Genomic DNA, 17,488 nt, shown 5'->3' with positions numbered 1-17,488 from the left:
CATGCGTTACCCTTTCTTTTAACCAAAAGATTGAAGGCAGATGCTCTGAAAAGGTTACAGATTTTAATGAGGAAATTGCAAACAGAACAAGTGAGAATGATGCAAAACAAACTCTCGGGGGTCTGGCTCAATCTCTTCCACAGGATAAATCTGCAAGGATCCACACTCAGATTATTCATTTAGAAGTAAAAGAATCAAATCACTCGAGAAGCGAGATCCCCAAAGTAGTTCAGCCAGACCTTCAAATCAGACTCTGCTCCACTCCCAGGTTAATTAGCCTGGAGCTCAACACAAAAGTCCAAATCTCCATAAAACTTGACTCTTAGGTTCAATGCTAAATATCTCCCCAGGCTCCACTCTCCAACTTTTCCCACTATTCACCAATAGTTCTTGTAGATGGGCTTAGAGCCAGCCTTCTCCCCAAGCAATCAGCTGGCCCTCCAGGAATAAATCTAAGCTACAAGCAAAGGTAAGTAAGACTGGAAATGGGAGCCCAAGTGATACTACCAACAACATAGTACAACAAACTGGGAGTGAACGACAAGGAGAGCCGGGTTTAAATACTGCAGCTGATAGTGATGAGAGACAGCTGGAGTTCAGGTGGCCACACCTACTCCTGGGAGGAGGTAAGCAGGTATTTCTGCCCATACGCGCCCACATGGAGTTGTAGCAGGGAGACGGAGAGAAAGGCAGATCAGCACCTCGAGCACAAGAGGGGTCGTAATGTCCTGTGGTGCTGTATTTAGGTACAGTTATGAATTTCCAGAATTTCTTTATATTTTCCACAACATTCTATCGACTTCCATTTTCACTTTTTTCAGAGCGTGATACCTAGATCATTAAAATCTACATCCACATTATCCCTGCATTTTTGAAAAGGTCTCCAATGAACAAATATCCTTCTGAATCTTTTGGATCCTATTTTATTTGTTTATTTCATATCGCATATAAAAGTGCAAATTTGTTCTTCTTTTGGCCTGATGCTCATTGCTGTCTGATTTCATCATTGTTCAAGCTTCTTCCTCTAACCTCGCCTTCACAGTGTTTTATTTTTTGGTATAATGTTTGTTGTCTTTTAATAATTTCTCTGTGTTATTGTTGGCTCTGAACTGAGCTGAATAATAACAAATTAAACTTAACATTTTTGACACATTTTGTAACACTTTTTCCCAGCAAGGACAGGCATGAAAAGTCTGTAAATAAATGTAAATAAAAGTCTTCTTTCTAAGTAATGTCACTACTTTCCTGAAGTGGAAACAAAATGTTCTGGACGAAACAAGCCAGTGATAATCAACCGTCTCTAAGACCTGGTATCATTAGTCACATATTGAGTGATTGAGCTCATGGGTGGATTAATTTAACACTAATATCTTTATTAGGTGAGAATGATCAGAAAGCCCATGAAACCTGAGAAAAATGTTTTTTATTGTGTTTTTTTTTTTTTTTTGCTTTGTTTTGTTTTGTTTTTTGCAGTGCATTTGTAGCTTTGTAGCAACTTCACACAATTATTCTTCTTATTGTGTGAAGTTGTAGTTCCCAAATGGTGCAGAGGCACACTGTTGTACCTAGAGATTTTGTGTCAGTCTTAAGTACTGCAAGTGCACAACAAGTAATGAATTACATTTGAATTTGCCATATTTGTACACATCAAAGGGTGTGACTGATAGCAAGGAGGATCACACCATGTGCGCGGGTGTGAAATGCATCACTTTCATGTGCACAGTGAGCCACAGTTTACTCGAAATTCTCAGTGTTATGAAAGGTTCCAGCACTGCAAATATGCTATCAAAGGTGCCTTTATCTAACATTATAATCAGAACAAGAACTGATTATATTTCAGAGGACAAAGTATATATTTTTTTGCAAAACTGAAGACAGCTGTGACTTGAAATGTCGCACACTTTCTTATTTTAGAGATACCCAGAAGCTCAGCCTCTGGGTCTAGATTTGGTCATACCCATTGCTGACCCATTGCTATGGCCTTACCAGGAGAAAAGTGGTGGACTAATGAAAAGTTTCATCCTTACAGCTAATCATGTGGCCACAAGGAGCAGCATTATTGTAAAATATCTGCAAAGGAACTCTTTGATTACCATCAAATATGATGGCAGATTACTCCTTCACCTTGTCCAACAAATCCTCTAAAATAAACCTGATGTTCAGACTTTCAGGTAAAAAAAAAAAGTTGGTTATGAAGCAGCTGCAAACTCAGGAACTCCAGCACATGAAGTAAAGATTTCTGTGATTGAGAGTGACATCAGATGTATTGTCCACATGAATGTGGGCCTCTGTGGGAACACATGAAAGCCAGCGCTGCCTCACATCTTCAAAGAGTAAGAATCATTTGTTTATTCTTACATCTCCCTTTGTCTCCTTCTTTACAGTTTTCTCCCGAGGATGGTGGGAGTGTGACAGCCAGAGGTCAGCCTTCAGCTCCCATTATATTCTGCACTGCCTGAAATGCACCACACAAAACGGGGACAGCTTACATGGTAAGAATTCAGAAATTCTTTTTCAACTTGTTTCTATAGTTTTCAAACCTGTAAATTCCTGAAGTTATTTAATGTAAAAAAAAACAACAACTTCACGCATTCTAACAAAGCGTGAAGGATTCCACATTACTTTTTCCTTGAAGAAAGTAAAATACGGACTAGACTGTTAGTATCAGTGGGGAAACAAAAAGCAGCTCCTCAAGATATTTTCAAGTAAAAAGATTGTCACAGTATGTGTTGTTATGTGATTGTGTGCAGAAGGTGCAGTATCAAGGGAAGAGAGAGACACAATACTGGAAAAAAAAGGAAATGCAGGGATGGTTGATTTAAAGCTACACTAAGCTACAGTGTAAATTAACCAGGCACTAAATAAGATGCTTTAAACTCCTCTTGGAATTTTTTCTTGGTGTTTTGAAATAAATAGTAGCCTGTTTCAGCTCATGTTTTAGTTCAGAAGAATGCGTTCAGTGTCACTCACAATGTGTTGAGCTACAGAAAGCAGCCGTTTATGGTGTAAAACAACAGCTAAGAAATCATTTTTTTCATGTGGTGACTAGTTTATCTGAATTAGCTTTTTCCATGTTTTGACTGTATTATTCATTTGATTAACCTCCTAGGACCTGGCGTCCACATATGTGGACATCACATTTTGGGATGTCTTGACCAAAATATGAAATTTTACTCTACAAGGGCCTGATAACCACTTACGAGGACATTATACTGCAAATGTTTGATTGAAATGTAAAACAAATGTCCTCGTATGTCAATCTTATTTTTGTCAGAGATAAAATCAGGTATAAAAAAAACCTGGAAATTCTTTGTTTTTATATTCATCAGGTCCCAAACAGCCCAAATAGCAAAGAGAATTTAAAAATGCATGCCATGAAAGAGTTTGGGTCTTAGGAGGTTAAGCACACACAACCATTCATCTGGTACAGTTAGCAGAGGGGCTGTCTCAGCTCACAGTGGAGAAAGGATATCTTCAGTATACCCAGGAGTGTACAGTGCAGTCAGCCAAACACAATGAGTCCTAAAATATTCACACAGTCCCTTTCTAGAAACTATTTAATAAAATATTTAAATAAAAAATAAATATAAATATAAATAAATATTTAATAGCAGAATAATTATCATATTTAATTTAAATGAGGTATTAAATCTGCACGTGCCCAGTTGTTAGGATATGCTATACTGGATATATATAGCATATCCTATTGTCCTGATAAAATATCTGAAGAGACCCTTGTCACCTTTACACTCTCAAAAGATAAGGTAAGCTCACCAAAACGCTGACCTCTAAGGTACCCTTTACACAAGGAATTTATCTGTATCACACTAACCCTCTTAGAGAAGCATATTACTGCCAAATTATGATCAGCGACTCACATAACTAATATTGCAAACATACGTGTATCTTTTTGGCACTCAAAATTAGGATATTCTGATGCTGGCCGACACCCCAAACACTGCCCGTTTATCTATAATGTACCTACCTTCCCTACTATCTTTGTACTTGTTTCTGTGTCCCATCCTTCCTTCTTCTTTCTCTGTTTGTCATCCTCTCTCCAGGGGGTACCAGAGAGATCTTCCATTTATGGGAGCTGCGATTGATCCACAGTCAGGGCTCTAAGAAACCACAGCCTCCAGTCTACTTCTTTGCTTTTCTGTCTTTTTTCTGCCATCTTCATTATTAGTAAACCTTTCAGTACCTGCTTTTGAGGGTACAAATAGCTACCTTGAAGGCCAGTAATTAGCTCTAGGAGGAGCTTTTGTGTAAACTGGAACTGTAGAGACAGGTACAATGGAATACTGCTTTGATCTGAAATGCTGTGCAGCTACTACACAGTTGTTATTAGTTGTTATCCAATGAAACACTTACAGATTTATACCTTTTACTTCTAAATTATTGAACAATTTAACTTAATTAAATTAAATTATATTTAACTCTGCCTTGTGGAATGTACTTTGAAAGTGTATCAAACTAACATCAAACTAAAGACATGTCTGGGTTAAAAGCACCCTGGATATCCTTTAATCACAAGGCTTTTATTTTATGTACTGATGCTATGACTTGTCAGCCTTTTTAAGCCCTTCCAGATGAACTGGATTAAGGTAAGAAAACCATTTGAATACTGTCAGGAACTGAACAGCCCTTCTGGTGACCTACAGGTGTCGTTTGTTGCGGTGTGGTTGTGAAACTGAAGGTAACACCTACACAGGAATAACTTAATAATGAAAAGAGACGTACGCTTGCTTTGATCTTTGATGTAAAGAACATGTTCAATAGACACTGACAGGGAACATCTTCATCCACTTCGAGGGAGAGGTGTTTCCAGAGAGGCCTGTCAGTGAGCCTATATCACCGTGTCTTTATGTTTGACATTTTAAATCCCTTTAAACCTCGTAGCTGGAGTTCAGGGAACAGACTTTACCACTGAAGACATTTATTAGAAGGACATCTTAAAAAATAACACAAACTAGCAATAGCACTATGCTGGCCTTGAGCGTAAAAAAAAAGCAAAAACAGGTTTTCAGTGAGCCTCTTCCAAAAGAACTCGTGAGCATCTATTCAGTAAAATAGCCCAAAATAGCCATGAGGAAAAAATTAAAATGTTTTGCTAACACAAAAAGTTTTACAGTTGTTCAGAAAAATCAAAGCAAAGACTTGTTTTCTCTTTAAAATCGTTTGCATTGATTGACTTTTTATGCAACTGGAGTTCATAGTGCAACAATAACGCAACCATCTTTTGACCATTCATCTATTTCTACATCACATCAAAGTCGTCACATATTCTTTTAACGACCCACACACGAGAACTAACAGGGAGTTAGTTGTACTTTCAGTTTCAGACTTGTGTATGGCACGGCTGTTGTAGCTTCAGCAAGTGAGGTTTTCCCTGGAGGCACCAACATGGTGTTGGTAAAGGTTTATGTTGGCTACGGGTTCAACATCAGCAGTTTGTTTTCTTCACATGTGCTGCACATGTTGGCCACATTCATACCTGAGTAGGTATCAACAAAAAGAGATTTTTTTTTTAAATGTTCCCACTCATCTAGCTAGAAAAACACCGTTTTATCTCTCCCTCTGCGTCCCTGAATGTGTCGGCACTGTTCAGGAGGCGTTTCATCGTCACTGTTGCTCTGCTCAGTGGATCAGCACCAGGCAAATGACCTCCCCACCATTTCAAAGAATAACTTGTTTGGCTTTCTGAAGTACCGACAAAGCTTCTTCAAGGCTTGGGTACTGAGTGGAGCATGTGGCCTGCCTTTAGACTCGTCCAGGCACTTGTCGTGTCCAGACGACAGGAGGCAGTAGAAGCCCTTGGTGGTGTTGTAGTAGAAATTGCTTGGGTTGATCCTGGGCGGCAGGTCCAGAAACCTCTCTGCCTTCCTCAGCTCAGGGAAGGGATCCCGAATAAGCGCATCTCCGTCCACCACGTGGATCTGCTCCCTGGGGAAGACCTCCAACCAGCGGGCAAGGTGCTGGTGATAGAGGCTCCTCTGCAGTGCCTTGTATCCAGGATCAATATGGCCCTTGTGGAGTAGGAGCTCCTCTAGGGGCTTGTAGGGCTTGTGTCGTGTTAGGCGGTTGTGCAGAACCTGGGTGTAGTCAGAGATCAGCCTCTCAGCTGGGTCCCGGACAATGAGTAGCAAGCGGACAGCAGGGTTCATGTCCGAAACTCGTGCAGGAACCTGAGGAGCTGCGAAGTAACCTGGGGTCTTTTCCACTGTCAGTTGACCTGGGACTGTGAAGGGCATCTGGGCTCGGTACCAGGCCAGACCTCTGCGGTAGTGCTCCTCCACATTGAAATAATGCACCTGTCAGAGGATGCAGAAGGTATTTAGTGATGTAGATGGGGGGGGGGAAGCAGGTCTTCATTCATTTTTATACCACTTGTTGACACTGTTGTTTTGAAATTTTAGTTTGTTTTGAAACTTAAAGGAAATTTTAGGGACATCTAATAGTTTCTAAACCTTTTTACCATCTAAAACACTTTCAGTTTTTTTCTTCATTTAGTCCCAATCTTGTCTAAACCAATCTATTCTTTGGCACCAGCTTTCTAACTTCATAGTCCTCATTTTAAACTATCCTGATTAGGATTTCTCTCAGTGCAGCTTTTCAGGACAGGCCCGTCACCATTCATCATACTTACAAATGTACATGACAAACTACACAGAAACTCAACTCTCTTTGCTCTGGTTTCTTTACTGCACTGAAGAAGATGCAGTACGTGTTTGGCCTGAACTAAACTTTCAGAAAATCCTCACGCATTTGATAATTAGACCGCCTCTGTGCCCTCTTGGTCTTGCCTGAGTTGCATCTCCAACTTTCCGAGTGCAGAGTTTTACACTTCTACAGTATATATTTGCACCTGGGGCATTTTGTTAGCTCCATTACCTTGAGATTGAATTTTTTGCTTCAGTGCAGCTCTATATTGTTAGAGCTGAGTCTGTTAATACATATTTTCAGACACAGAAGGTCTATCCACAGTTACAATCATTATTACTTACTGAATTTTCAACTAATTTTCAAGTACTATGTTATTTTCTTTGCTTGGAGTTTTCAGATTTTTCATGGCCAACCAATGTCTGGTTCTTGGCCTGGAGTTTTGCCACTCTAAATACAAAATCCTGCGAGCTTCTCGAGGTTGACCTTGCTATTCTTTGAATACCATCAGGTGGTTTTGAGGCACACTGATGAAATTTGTACAATTCAATAAAAGCAGATTTTTTTTAAAGGATATACAAGTGAAAAGAAAAAAAATGTTGATGTGAGATTTCACATAAGGGTTTCAACAAAAACTACAAATGAATTTTTGACACGTATAAAAATAGATTTTGACGTCCATCATATATTTAAGAAGAAAACAGACATTTTTCTGAATGGGAACATTTTATCCCAGTTTGACGTTAGAGTAGAGAAGATGAAACTACCTAACAACACTTAAGTGCTTAAGTGCAAACTGAGTAATTATTGTCCACAGCTGGTGATAGTGAAAAGTGTTTTGTTTATCACCTCAGCCTTTGCCACTTCCACATCTGGGTGCAGATTGAGCATCTCGAGCAGGGCTCTGGTGCCACCTTTCCGCACGCCAATGATAATAGCTCCGGGCAGCCGCTGCTGGGTAGCATTGTAAAAGGAGGAAGAAGATGATGGAGGGGAGTAGACAGAAGAACTGGAACCCCCAGAGCGCAATTCCCTTAAGCACACAGACAGCTGAGTCTGCAGCAGCAGAAGCACCAGCAGCGCTAGTAGCACTGTCCACAGCATGGTGCCACACACAGAGGTGGAGTGATGGTTATGAGCACACTCTCATGAAGCTCCCGGACCAGTACGTTGTGCTTGTTATGAGTCAGCGGGGGGTCTCGGGAGGGAGCCCTTCAATTGGACAACCTATGAAGCAGGAAAAAAATAAAGGTTATCATCCACTTTTACTGTCTCACTCTGCCACTTTCTTCTTTAATAGCACCAGTGTAGCAGAAAGGTCGAAAAGTGATACACTTGTCAAGAAAGTTGATGATAAATAAGCAAAAATTAATTCCGTCTGAATATAAATTACTGTGAGCAATCGTTATTAAAATTCAACAGCATGAAAACTGAAGGCTGAACTAAGACCTTTAATGTTTTTTTTTATCACTTTTATTGCAACCTCATAACACATTTTAGGCTGTTATTTACTGTAACTCAAGGAAGCTGCAGTCAGATCAAAACAAGGAAAAATGTTTTAGCCTCAAGCATGAAAAAAACATTTTGAAAAATCGAATGTATTATTAATAAGTGGTTTATAAGAGTTTAAATAGAACAATAGGTGCAATGAGGCAACTATTTTTGATCATATGTAGGTTAACTTTAAATGTGGTACATTTTTCTGTCTGCTGCATGTACTGCACATATAACTGCATGCTTTAGGAATTCCACGTTAGCTTGAAGATGGACACGTTTGAATGTGTGTGTGTGTTGAATCTGCACCAAAAGAATAAAAATCTTTAAGAAAGGATGTCGAGTCGGCAACACTCAGATTATGACCTCAGTCACAGTGCAGTTTCTTTTCATCCCACATAGCTAAAGCTCATTGCTACATGGTGCTTGCTCGACTGTTTCGTGATCCCATACAGTATGTCTGAGACAGCTCTGCACACTAATGTGTCAAGTCCAGGCCAAAGTAGTGCAGGTTTGGAGCCTCAGATATAGGGCTGCAATATGAATGTAGACAGAAAATATTAAAATATTAATCTATATCTAAAGCAAATGGAGGAAATGCATTGAAAATTTATGCTGTTATGGGGTTTACAGTCTCCCTAAGGAGCGCTTACACCCATCTGAGTTCAGTGGAACCATTTTTACAGTGGAGGAGACGAGCCGCAGAGATCCTGAAATCCCGAATGTGGAATTTTGTCTCATTGGGTTGTTTGAGTTTAATCTGGTGGTGAGGTTTTAAATTAGCATAAAATTTTGAATGCTCGTGTTAAAAACAGACAAGGTTTCAAATGATGAGTTCAGAGTCTGTACGAGGAGTCCCCGTCAGGGGAGAGATCAGACCTCAGACGACCTTAAACACTCAGGTTCAGTTTTTTCAACTCTTGACTCTTTATGCTGACAAAGAAAGCAGATATACCTCATATAGTCATGTAAAACAAAGCCTATTATCAGATAAAAATCAGATTTTGTGCTACTAGAGTCCAAGAATAAAAATATGGAGTTGCTAAACTTGCAATGAACATTTTAGGTCCCCTCTAACTGTAAGAAAACATTTTTTCCACTACTGTATCTAAAGGAGTCCAGAGATCTTCCATCCAAAAAAATATCTTTGCAGGTGCCCCCCCCACCACCTTTTTTGTCTTTACATAAATAAATAATATGTATCCAGGCACAGTATACAGGAAAACTCTTCTTAAAGAAAAGACAAAGGAGAAACTAAAGAGCAGTTTAACTTCAGTTCTTTGTGGTGAATTTGTTTTGAAGATGTGAGTTTAATAGTTACTGTTTCAGATTCACAGCAGGATTTTTACAGAACTTCTGAGTCCTGACCACAGTGATCAATAACCTATGAAGGGTGCCAAACAAATACATGAATAAAACATACTCAGATGGAGGAATAATGATCGTTTTGTTCGAAGCATGCTTATGGGCTTTAGTTTTAAAATAAAATGATTGAAATAGCTCTCATATTACTGGGGTAAGAATAAAGTGAGGAAGTGAAAAAAAAATTAAACGTAAAAACAATAATGCAAGGTCTGTAGAGCTTAAAAAAAGAGGCAACTCTACTTCTTTAAGTCTTTGAAGATTTCAGCTTTCATCCAAGAATATCTTCAGTTTAAAACCAAGCGGTGGAAAGTCCCAGGTATTTATACCCGAGTGAGGGTTGTTCCCTTGGGCACGAACCTGAAGGTCACTGACCCACTACTGATAATATGAGTCATCACGTGGTCACGTGAATAAAAAGGTGCAGGCCATTCCCATCACTGCGGGTTAAAGGTGAAGCCACTGCGAAACCTTACCCCACCCTGGATTCACAGTCTCTGTCCGCTGTGAAAGACCGTCATTGAACAAAAGTGGAAGCTTACAACAGCAGCTATCAGCCACTTGCAGTGAAGTCTTCAGATCCCTTCCCAGGAGCTTCAACACTAACACCTTTGTCCAGGTGAACTCAATAGGTCACATGATAGTGTGAGGCAAGGTCTCACAGGGGTTTCACTCTGAACCCTGGTGAAGAAAATGACCCACGCTATTTTTTCACACCTTGGCTATTGATCGGTTAGTCAATGACCCTCAGGACAGTATCCGAGGGATAACTCCCATCAGCTTTTAAACAACTTTTTGTTCATTGCCCTTTTCAAGCTCCCTAAGATGATTGAAAACCTACACAGAGAACAAACTGCAAGATCTGAAAATTAGTATTATACATGTAGCTGTAGAGGTTGGACACCAATGTTCAATTTCAGATTTAATCTTCCACTTTATCACAGTCATTAAGCTGAAAAGGTCATTCCACACCTCCCAGTTTGATGTGACAAATGAGTGCAGATTACCTGCATATATGGCATTTAAGGAGACTTATGTGAGAAATTCATGTTTAACTGGTTTCTGTTTTATTTTTTATAAATGTTTTGACATGAGCCATGTAATAACCTGCTTTCTGGGTGTTGTTTTTTACTTGTTGCTGGATGTTGTGTGGACATGTATGCAAATAAGAATCCAGAGAACTCAAATGCTGTGAATAGCATTTCTGTGCACAAACTTTCCTTCAGTTTTTATCTGTTTTGACTTCAGAAATTTGATTTCAGGAGCTTTTTCCCAGTAAACGTGTTGCTTTCTGCTCGTCAAACCAGCACGATCTCAACACAAAAACATCAGATGTTTAACAACTCAAGCCAACGGCCTCTTGCGGTTTAATAAATGCAAGTAAATTCACTACTGTTGATGCTACAATCAGTCCATTTGATAATTCCAAAGACGTTTGTTGCACATGAGAAAAGACTCCCATCGGCGCTTTGTTCCACAACAACATGTAGTGAACACTGTGAAAGAGTCTTGTTTTGTGAATAAACAAAATAAAGTAGTTTAGATGCTTTAACCTAACAAAACAGCAAGTGAACACGAAGACAGAAAAATATAAAAACAGCGAACAAAGGGTAAAAACAGCGTTCCCACATACTAAGCTTCTTTGTTTGGCAAAATGATCACAAACTTCTGGAAAAGGAGACTATATATCGTTGTATCTCCAAACAATTTATCATTATAATTTGAGCAGTGATACTGATCCAATCACCCTGATTATACTCCACTGGGTGGTCCAAAGTGCTGGTAAATTTGCACCAGTATGCTTTGACATGTCAACTCCAACTGTAGAGTGAAATATTCCAGTCAGGAGAAGGTAAGAATTTGATTGAAGCCATGTCAAAGCTCTCACACTGTAGTTAAAAGCACCCGCACATTTGATTTGCAGTGCCCAATTACATTATTATTATATCATCATATAGTCTACAAATTTTAAAAGATTTTTATTTGTATGGTACCAAATTCTGTGCATGTGAGACTGTGACAGTTGAAGACGACGTACAATAAGAGCTGAAATAATTGGTCCATTTACATAAAATGATTGCTTACTTATACATAATAAGTTATATCATAAGATTATAAATAATATTTATAATTTATCAGATTTTTGCTGAAAATGATTTGACTTTGACACGTAATATTTAAATTTTGATGCCTCACTCTTGGCACAAGGCGGCTGTGTAATTTTTTAACACTTCCACAAGATTTTTTCCTGCATTCAGCACTTTCATGCTTGACGCTTTGACCACATTTTGTCGATTCAGCTTTTATTTATGTGATATTTTGAATGCAGCTCTTGCTGCAGAGTGCTTTTACACTGAAATATTAATCCTTCTACTAATGTAAAAGAAGGCCAACAACAAAAACTAGCAATGTTTTTTTCTTTGAAGAAAATCCAGTAAAGAAAAACAGCTTCATCACTTATAAAGAACTTTGTTTGTTGCTTTGGCAAAACTGTGTTGATATATGTAGACTCAGGCATTACATGACATGACCACGGTCACATGACGGGTGGATTGCATTATGGCGGTTTAACCAGAGACACTCACTTTTATTTTTCGGCGTTTGTGGGAAGCTAAATTAAAGGTCAGGTTGTGTTTGTGTAGGAAACTTTTAGCGATCACTTGTTTTAATTAAAACACAGCTTCTTCCTGTTCCTGCTCTTGTTGTTGTTGTCGAGCTGAAGTTGCAGTGACGCGACTGAGTTATTAATTAGTGTAACAATGTTCTGGTTCAGAGGAGGAACCCTGTCTAGCATTGTTCCTGTAGCGACTCACTAATTGCACCTTCAGGGAGCGTAACTGCACCCCGACCTTCTGTGCTATCCTCTGGCTTAGTGACGCTGGCGTCACACGTCCCTTGCTGGCTGTGGATGGGACTCCCAATGTACATCAGCAACGTGTGGATGTTGTCGGCTGAAGTAGGTGTTGTGGGTGACGTCATCGCTCATTATTATGTTTCAGAAGTGAGAGTAAACAGGTTAATTTTAGAAAATGTTCAAAGGAACATTTCTGCAGTTTTAGATGACTTTTTTGTAAAGAATCACTGGGATTGGATAAAATTAAGTACAGTCATGTAAATTAAAATAAAAAAGAAACATCTTAGACCTGTGCAAAAAATGCATATTCAATGTACATTTTCATGATGGTTATGTCAGCACTGACATAGAAAGAAAGCTGAATCAATCTGCCCACTTTGTCAAAAAAGTCCAAATTCTACTCATTCAACTTTAGTCAAACTACAGCTAACAAACCACATTTATTAGCCCTAAGCTACTCATTTGATTCCAAACTATTTGTAGATAATGCCACAATGATCTCTCTGTTATCACTCATTATTATATGCAGCTCTGAGCTGAATGAATGTTGTTTTGTTGTTTTATCGCAAATTCTGACCGGTTCCAGCTTTTGACTGAAAAATATATTCTCCGTTTTTGCAAGCTCAGATAGATGAACAAGATTTTCAAGAATTACACAGGGATTAAAAAGTTGCATCTGCAGTGATTATTATTATTCCTGTGGTGTCTTATCGCTTTGTACAAAACCAGAACATTCGAGTCGACTATTACCTCCAGCCTCACACTGTTCAGTGATTACAGCCCCTTAATAATTCAGCCAATAGCAACTAAAATCCCCGGCTCCTATACATTAGCTGCTTTAAGCAAGTAGCAAGATTTCCTGATTCAGATTCCCTACAGTCATGATTTTGATGTAAAGTGGCAAACTGCGTGCTGACGCCAATCAATCACAGTGTAGGGCATGTGCAATTTATGTGAGTATGTGAGCAACCGAGACAAAGAAAGTAATCCTCAGTGAGGTTTATGTGTGTGCGCGCTGCACAGAGACACGCATGCCTTGCATTAAGTGGTTGCACGAGTCCCTTGTGACTTCTCTGTAAGCTGGAATATTCCCCTGCTGTCAAGTCGCTTCGCTTCCACTTCACCTCGTGACCTTCCTCTCCCTCTTCCACCTCCTTATTACCCTCCTTCTCACCTACACTCATCATCTTTCACCCTCACCTCTGCTCTTTGTTTCCTCAGCCTGTTCCTGACTCTGTCTTCCTGAGTTGTTTGAATCCTTGCGTGTTTATGTGGATCAGCAGCACATGCAGCACCATGCTAATGGGGATGCCCTGCAGCAGCCTCTTAGCGGCTCATAAATAAAACACAAACGCACCTTTCCGCCCAGAAATATTTTTGAGTCAATGAACTTTTAATCTTGATGAACAAAAAATGACACAGGATTGCAGTTGGAAATGGGAAATAGTTCCACGGATGTAAAAACCCGGCACTGATTAAAAGTTATTTCAAGGTTTAAATAAGGTTATTGCTGTTTGGCTCAATGTCGTGATGGAGCACACTTTGAAAAGTAAACCAAAGAAAACACTGTAAAAGTACAAAAAGGGCAAATCAGCAATCCATTTTTCATATTGCTCATGTATTTCTTGGTTCTAAATTATTTGTTTGAGTCTTTTACTTGCAGACAGATTTGCAAACTTGCAATCGGAGTTCCTTTAAAAGACAGAAATCTTTGGGATAAATGGTATGTCTGCTGAGTTTTACTGAGAAAAGTTTTTGCTTCCACCTAAACCTTCATGGAGATAAACATCAAACACACAATAGCTCAACGTGGCCGCAAAGTCAAGCTCAGCCACAGTCCCAGCCAATCAGCTGATTTCAGTGACAGCCCACATCGGCTGATACCTTCTACACTCATAGTAGGTTCTTTCAGCCAGTCTACAGTTGCAGCACATCTGCAAGCCACTTTGAAACCCACCTCCCCTCTAGCTCCATCATTTATGCAGTTCTGACTTTCAGCATTATGTAATATTACTGATTCTTGCTTTATTGAGACGGGGTCTTGCTGATGTGCTTTGGCTTTTCATCTCTGGTGGGGATTTCCCAGAATGGACCTACACCAAATGTAAAAATGAATGCAGATAGAACTCACAATTTTCTATTTATTTTTTGACTACAGTGGTTCTGATTGAAATTACTTTTTCAGTTTGCACTTTGCTGAAAATTGACTAAAAACTAACATGGATGTTCTCTTCATTCAGTGCTTATTAAAATGCATGCACAAGTCCCCTGTTAATGATAAAAATAAGCAAATGAGTTTAGGATTAAAAAAACTGAGAGATTTCTGTTTAGCAACTGGCTGGACTGTTTTCTTTTTTTATTGGCACCATATGAGCAGCCTCTCAGCTCTGCTCAATGAGCCTCACATGAATCATTGCAAGTCCTTGTCTTTCCCCGCTCATCGCTTCTTGTGATTCACATTAGCCAGCATGCAAAGGGAGAACAAACAACAACAACAACAATGCCAAGATTGCCAATGACGCATGAATTCTCCATACTGACAAACACACGTTATCTAGCCAAGCTGCAGACGATAGAGATGGAGGGGAAAGGAGAGAAAAGGGGGAAGGGTGGAGTGTAATTATCTGTGAAAGGCAGATGCTTCCATCTGCATTTGGGGAGAGTACCAGTGTCTTATAAGTTCTGGTGTGAGTGTGTTTGTGTGTGTCTTGTGTCATCTGCATGTGTGCAGAGCCTTAGCCTTTTGTGCAGACACCCAGCATGTGACTGCTAGTGATCCAGGCCCCTGGAAATATCTTTTTACAGAGCGATGGTATTTGGGGGTGGGGGAGGGATTATCCTGTACAGAGAGTCAGAGGGTGGCAGGGAGGGAGGAGATGGGTGGTAGGGGGGAAGGATGAGACTGAGGTACAGTTGTTGTGTGTGTGAGGCAGCAGGAAGATTGTCTCTGGTAGGGGGTGGCATGGTGAAACGCTTTGGATTGCCAAGCCTGTCATATCACCAAGGCTGTGAAAGTCTGATAAAACTCTCTCTGTCCTCCTTCCTTTTCTTTCTTCTTTCATTTGCCCCCCTCCCCATCCATCTCTTTTTCAGACTCTACTCACCATCCTTTCCTTTTTTCACCTTGGGTTTCACCTTCATTTACCCCAAACTTCCCACACATTTTCTTAGTTTTCTGTCTCTTTATATACCTTCTTTAATCCAGGTCCTGCTCAGCCAATCACGCTTGCTGATTACAGCGAACATACGCCGAGCTGATTGCCTTTCAGAACAACAAAGGAAATGCAACAAGGCTGTTCCTATTCCCCATCCCTTTCCCATTACCCGCCTGGAGAGGAGATGGCCAACACTCAGAGGGGGGTCTGTAATCAAAATAGATGGAGCTGAGACTGCAATCGGTCATACTTCCAGATCACGCCAACCACCAGTTTTCCTCGAAGCCTCAGACAATAAACAGTAAGACTGAATGCTTCAAGTCCATCTTTTTGCTTTTCCCAAAAATCCTTTTAACCCCATAGAAGCTGATCTGCTGCCAGATCTTTCAACAGATGAAAGAAACATCAGATGTGAACAAAAAAGTGAAAAGTCCTCTTCCGTATCTATTGAAGTTCAGGAGTTTCACCTCTTCCAGGCATTCTGTTTTTCTGCGTGAGTAGTTTGAGGCACCTTGCACCAGGTACTCAGCCAGAGGAAAAAATGCTGAACTCGGAAGATTTGATCTATTTCTGAGAGAACATGGGAAGATGAAGCAGAGGGTGAAAAAGAAGTGTCTGAGAGGTTCTTGACAGGATCCTTTTTCTCCCTTGTTATCTCTTCCTCGTGGGTCTGTTTCTGCTGTAAAACTTCATATGAGAGTTATTTAAAATATCCCGAGATGATATAATCTCCAAATTCATCACATATGATCAGAACTATTTTGCTTTACATTTGCATGCAGCAGATATCCTTTAGCATGACTTTTGAACAAGGTTACTGTTGTGTTTGTTTTTTTTAGCTCAAACTATAATCTAAACCCCAAGAAGCAGACAGTTGCCTAAACTTAACTAAAGAAGTTAATGCGTGCATTGTACAGAACAATTGTTTTGCTCAACCAGTGCATATCAGCTTAAAACTAAATAAAATAAAGTACAATAAAGCTCCACAGTCAAATGAGTGTGGAAACACTAAAGCAGGAGTTTACTATTTCTGAATCTCTTAGAAGCTGACAGCTTTTGGAAAATGCCAATATTTGAAAAGACTATTTACGCTGACAAAGCATAACGTTTCTGTTTTCTAGAATGAGATACTTTTTAACAAAGTTTGTTTCACTTCCTAAACTATTTCAAATACCTTTTACAAATGATATATGTGTTTTGTGGGCAGCATGGTGGTTTGGTGATTAGCACTATTGACTTGCCTAAAGTAAGTCCTGAGTTCGACTCCACCACCTGGTTGGAGCCTTTCTGTGTGGTGTCTGCATTTTCTCCCCATGCCTCCATGGGTTCCGGCTTCTTCCCACAATGTGAGTGAATGGCGACCTGTCTAGGGTGTACTTTGTCTCTCACCCTAAAGGTGATAGGGATAGCCCCTGTGCTACCCTGACAAGCAGAATAGGAGCTACATGTGCTTTACAGTATGAGAGTGCCCAGGAGATTTAGTAAGAAGTTCATGCCTTGGTTTGCACTCACTTAAGAGCTATTATATTTCTTATTTTCTATCCCCTGCATATATACTGTTACTGTGGTAGATGCTCATTTAAACGTGGCCCAAAATAATGAGCAGCTTATGTACAAGTAATCCCTGTGAGCCAAAAGATCAGGATTTATACTGCTCTAAATTATGTCAGTGAGAGTGAAAATCCTTAACATGCCCATACACAGAACTAGCTGTGAGAGCAGAAGCCCCTCCCACCTTGTGTTGTTTGCAAAAGGCAGCCAATCAGAGAAAAGTTCTGCCTGACAGTGGGTGATGAGAGAAGCTGCATGAATATCCAGTTTAAGATAAACAATGGTTATTTATGAATCATGCAAAGTAGTTGGAAATAGGGGAAAACTTAAAAAGGAATTATGCACAGAATTAAGTTTACTACATGCCACCAAACTGGTGCTTAACAAATGGGTATAATAATGGGAACCAGTG

At 39.8% G+C, this 17,488-nt stretch overlaps 1 protein-coding gene and 1 long non-coding RNA gene across 3 annotated transcripts in view; one reads left to right on the top strand and one right to left on the bottom strand.

Annotated features, from left to right (window-relative positions):
• Positions 1 to 451: 451 nt before the first annotated feature.
• On the top strand, positions 452 to 16,049 carry LOC113033561 (uncharacterized). The gene is made up of 3 exons (XR_003274042.1): positions 452 to 746; positions 2,385 to 2,492; positions 15,464 to 16,049. It is a non-coding gene; the product is annotated as an uncharacterized LOC113033561 (long non-coding RNA).
• hs3st1l2 (heparan sulfate (glucosamine) 3-O-sulfotransferase 1-like 2) overlaps positions 4,917 to 17,488 on the bottom strand; it is a 29,943-nt gene continuing 17,371 nt past the window's right edge. For both annotated transcript variants that reach the window (XM_026187499.1, XM_026187500.1), the window contains exons 2-3: positions 7,510 to 7,887; positions 4,917 to 6,311 (exon numbers count right to left, since the gene is read on the bottom strand). In XM_026187499.1, the coding sequence (XP_026043284.1) occupies positions 5,646 to 6,311; positions 7,510 to 7,764 (921 nt within the window). In that variant the 5' untranslated portion in view covers positions 7,765 to 7,887 and the 3' untranslated portion in view covers positions 4,917 to 5,645. The remainder of the gene's footprint in view (positions 6,312 to 7,509; positions 7,888 to 17,488) is intronic.

This window comes from Astatotilapia calliptera, chromosome 12 (genome assembly GCF_900246225.1).
Source record: "Astatotilapia calliptera chromosome 12, fAstCal1.2, whole genome shotgun sequence".
Classification (NCBI taxonomy): Eukaryota; Metazoa; Chordata; class Actinopteri; order Cichliformes; family Cichlidae; genus Astatotilapia; species Astatotilapia calliptera.
The sequence above is the reverse complement of the archived record's forward strand: the minus strand, read 5'-3'. Positions and strand labels throughout refer to the sequence as shown.